The sequence below is a fragment of the Elephantulus edwardii genome, unplaced genomic scaffold, assembly GCF_000299155.1.
Source record: "Elephantulus edwardii isolate Elephantulus edwardi_28Jun2011 unplaced genomic scaffold, EleEdw1.0 scaffold00252, whole genome shotgun sequence".
Taxonomy (NCBI): Eukaryota; Metazoa; Chordata; class Mammalia; order Macroscelidea; family Macroscelididae; genus Elephantulus; species Elephantulus edwardii.
This window is the reverse complement of record NW_006400002.1, coordinates 4,063,198-4,067,677: the sequence shown is the minus strand read 5'-3', so window position 1 is coordinate 4,067,677 and position 4,480 is coordinate 4,063,198. Positions and strand designations below refer to the sequence as shown.

Sequence of the window (4,480 nt, the reverse complement as noted above, 5' to 3'; positions counted from 1 at the left end):
GTGAAAAGCACACACAGATTTGGTGATGATTCGGAGGACGTTCCTCGCGCGCTGTGCACGCGAGGCCCGCGCGCCCGCCGCTGGGTCCACTGCAGCCCCGCGTGCGCGCGCACTCTCACCCGCGCGCGCCAGCGGCGGCGGCTGCCATGGCGACCGGCAGGTGAGCGGCAGAGGCGTGCGTGGTCCCTGCCCCACCCGCGCCGACAGAAAGAGGAGGCGGTTGCCAAGACGACGCGGGTAGGAAATAGGAGGAGAAGAAGGAGGAAGGATGGGCGGCCTTGGCGTAGCCGCAGGGAGGTGACTGGAGCGAGCCCAGCCCCTTGCATCCTCCCTCCTGTGTACCTCCCTCCCCCTTTTTTCCGCCTTCTGCCAGCAGCAGTGGCAGCCGCAGCACCTGAGCCGCTGCTGCCGCTCGCTCGCTCAGGACAACGCTATGGTGGAGTCCGGGCGCAGCCTCCATCCCTCTGCCAGAGGCAAGGGGAGCACTGAACGGCGCGCACCTCGGCTTCTGCGGCTGCTGCTCTGGGCTGGGACCGCCTTCCAGGTGATCCAGGGAACGGGACAGCAGCTTCACGCCTGCAAAGAGGTATGTCCCAACGACCCGCCTACGCCAGGGAAATCAGAAAAATAATGAATCCAGGCGGAGACCTTGGGGACCCAGGCATAGTCAGTGTCAGAGGCCAGAGAGTTTGGGTTTCTTTGGGGGTGACGAGTGGGGGAGGGCAAAGGAGCAGGCTGGCGTCATGGAGAGACCAGCCCACTGGAGGACTGGGAAATAGATCATCCTCCAGGCTTGGGCTGCTGAACTTAGGGTAATAGGTCCACTCCAGAGAGTGGAATGAAAGAGGAAGAAAACATGGGCTGTTTTCCAGCTGGTGTGAAGTGTTCTTAAAAGTGGTTGAAACAAAAGATTAGGTTCAGAAAGTCCATATTGAAAGTGAGAGAGGAGAGAGATGGTGTAAGAAAGAAGTTGGGAAGATCAAGAAAAGTAATGGTGGGAAAGTGGTTTTAGCATAGCGTCAGAGAGAGGGGTGTCAGCATAGGAGAGGCCGAAAGGGACTGTAAGAGCCCTACAGCTTTTTCTCCTCTGTGTTAAATATTCAGTTACCCTCATGTTGCTTGATGTAGAGCTTCTTTAGGATCGTCTATAGCTTAGCCTTTCTCGAGTGCAGTTTGCTTAGTGTACCTGATGCACCTGACCCATCTTTTGTCCACACTTTTCTTAATTTCTTCTTTTTGATCTCCACTCTTTTTCTGAACTTGGTTAGTGTACCTCATGGCTCGTGCTCCACCTTTGTCTAGACTTTTCTTTACTATCTCATGTCTGCCAGACTTCACTCTCTTTCTCTGGACTTGTAGCTGGTGTATACTGTAAGGCTTTTACAAAATTTTTCTAAAACATGATTCAAACACTAGGAAGAGAGTAGCTTACAAACAAAAACGACTTTTGAAAATTGCTTTGGGGCACACAAAAAGTATGCGTAACAAATCTTAGTGGTTTCTCTATTATTGAGATAACAATTATTCTTTTAGATTGTGTTTTGAGTAACTTCCTTTTAACCATATGGCACAGGCGGCACTAAAATATTGATAAGAACTACGTTGAGGAAAGCCAAATAAAAGTTGTTTTCTTACCTCCATGAGACATAAAAGACTTGTTAAGAGCCTGGAACTGTGACTATAATCCCAAATGTCAAACTTGACATATGGTTTTTAGAGGTTGAAACAGTTTTATTAGGTTGTCAGTATTAAATGGTTAGCAGCAACAACTCTATCCATATGGAGATATATTACTTTGAAGGTTTTTCTGTCTATTAGACTATCATGAAAGATCATATGGAAGGACAGAGAAATTTTAAATAAGTGAATTTTTTACTTCATTTATGACTATGGCACAGTGGATCCTAGTCACAGATCACTTGATAGCCTTTATTAGTTCTAACGATGATCCATCCTGGATCATCCACAATTCCATCCAGGCACTTTATGACTTGCCTAAAGATGACTAGAGAACAGGGTGGTTTTGTCAATGGCCAAAACTCAGGTCTGTGATGTGGCCAGCTGAGATAACCAGTCCAAGCAAGTCTACTGCCTAAGAACCAAATGTGAGCGTCTCCTGTGTGGAAGGTAAGGATATCACGGCTCAACCACTAATTTTTGTTAAGAAACTTTGTCAGCAATGGGAAAATGTGAGACATTTAAGAAAGCAAATACTGTCATCTTGGTTTGGAGAGAGGAAGGGCTATTGATATTTAAGAACTCTAACAAATACTGCATTGGACCTTTTTAAAGGACCAATATTTTCCTAAGCAAAAGGTCTTGCGAGGAAGTGTGAGCCAAGAGCAGTGGAAAGCTGTTGCATCCAATATCCAAGGGTTCTGAGCCTTGCCTGCTACTTAGCAGATGTGCATCTGGCAGGCTTGGGAACTAGAGAATGAGTATCACAATAATGTTATTGCTGTTGGGTACTGTCAAGTCACTTCCTAATCATAACAACCATGTGGCAAAGTAGAATTGCCTGTAGGTTTTCTAGACTGTGGTCTTTCAAGGAACAGACCCTCAGGCCTTTCTCAAGCAGAGTTAGTAGATGAACCCTTAACTCAAAAGCATGTGATAGTAATACTTTCTCCAAAAGGATTGCTTTGAGAATTGAGAAAATATAAAATAGATTTACTCAACCCTCATTTCTTGTACAACTTCTTTACCATTAGATCCATACTCCAGACCAGCCTCAAAATTCCTTGAGAGGCAAGATCATTGGCCACAGGTGTCAGCAAATCCTATTTACACTTTCCTTGAGCAAACAGTGGCCACCCTTGCATGTTAAAACAATAAGGAAGAGAACAAACTCATAACTATAATATTAATTAGTTGTCATTCTGACCTGATCTGGCAAGTCTAGGGGCTTCCATCTCTTATTTTCAATGCCAAAAACCCATTCAGGGGTGACGAGTCCTTTTCTGTTAATCTTCGGATGAGTTCCTTATCATGCTGGGTTTTGATGGCAGACATATCCGGACTAGGCGGATTGTGGTGATTACACATAGGCTGTACCTTGTCTCTGAGGACTGGGGCCTCCCTTTTAATGATCAAACACAGCAATTTAGTCTGAAGCTTAAAATGAAAGGACAGAGACCTTGGAGTGCTAGATAACTGGCTCTGTGCTGGGCTCGGCATTCTGTTCGCAGTCTTAGAATAATTCATACTGCTGCCCCCAGAGCTATACATCCTGTATGGTGTTTGTCTTCATGAATCATTTCTTTAGCCCTGTGTTAGTTCAGGTTAAGTGCCTGCTGAGGCCAAAGGAGTCTTTGCCATAGCTCAGTAAATCAGAATCGGGTGAGAGAGGAACAGAAAACTGCTTTTAACACAACTTGCCCCCTTCTTTGCTCCTGTGCTAATTGCCTCCAAAGAGAACTTTCAGTCTGTATTAAAAACCCCTCTGGGCATTTTAATCTGACAGACATGGAATAGAATAAAATTTGTTGAATGAATGATGACTCTTCCCCTTAATAAGCATGCTGCTTCAAGGAAGATAATTAACCTCTGACAGCCTCAAATTGCTCATCTGTAAAATGGGGATTGTTGTTGAGTTCTGTCTAGTCAGTGCTGAATCATAACAACTCCACATACAAGAGAACTAAATACTGTCCAATCCCTCGCCATCCTCATATGCATTGCTGAACTTGAACTTTTTGTGTCAAGCCATCTTGTTGATGGTCTTCCTATTTTTTACTGGCATTCTACTATCCAGCACAGAGGGTGACTGAGAGGATTGAATTAGATAACGCAGGTAAAATGACTAATACATACACTTGACATAAGTGCTTAAGAAATCTTAGAGGTAGAAAAGGTAAGTACACAAGTTGTTGTTGTTGTTGTTATGTGCTGCCGAGTCGCTTGCGACTCATAGCGACCGTATGTACAACATCCCTAAAATCTGCTCTGTCCTGTGCCAATTGCACTGTCTCTGATGCACCCATCCCGATTACCCCAATCACTGAATCAATCCACCTCATAGGGGGCCTTCCCCTTCTACGCTGTCCCTCCACCCTCCCTAGCATGATGTCCTTCTCCAAGGACCTGTCCCTCCTTACAACATGTCCAAAGTATGTTAGATGGAGCCTCAGAATCCTTGCCTCCAAGGAGCAGCTGGTTTGACCCTTTCCAGGATGAATCTGTTTGTTTTCCTAGCAGTCCGTGGTACCCTCAATACTCTTCTCCAACACCAAAGCTCAAAGGCATCAATTCTCGTTCTGTCCTCCTTAGTCATTGTCCAAGTGATAGCAAAGACCATGGCCTGTATCAGACGCGCCTTAGTCTTCATTTGACTGTGTGGATCATAACAAAATGTGGCTGACTCTGAGAAGAATGGGAATCCCAGAACACTTGATCGTGCTAATGAGAAACCTATACTTGGACCAAGAGGCAGTCGTCAGAACAGAGCAAGGGAACGCTGCATGGTTCAAAATTGGGAAGG

At 45.6% G+C, this 4,480-nt stretch overlaps 1 protein-coding gene across 3 annotated transcripts in view; it reads left to right on the top strand.

Moving 5' to 3' along the window:
• Positions 1-406: 406 nt before the first annotated feature.
• The window catches only part of KIAA1324 (KIAA1324 ortholog), a 115,495-nt gene continuing 111,421 nt past the window's right edge, over positions 407-4,480 (top strand). Inside the window, exon 1 of one of the 3 annotated variants that reach the window (XM_006899340.1) lies at positions 407-586. In XM_006899340.1, the coding sequence (XP_006899402.1) occupies positions 434-586 (153 nt within the window). In that variant the 5' untranslated portion in view covers positions 407-433. The remainder of the gene's footprint in view (positions 587-4,480) is intronic. The other 2 variants (XM_006899341.1, XM_006899339.1) reach the window with 2 other exon arrangements.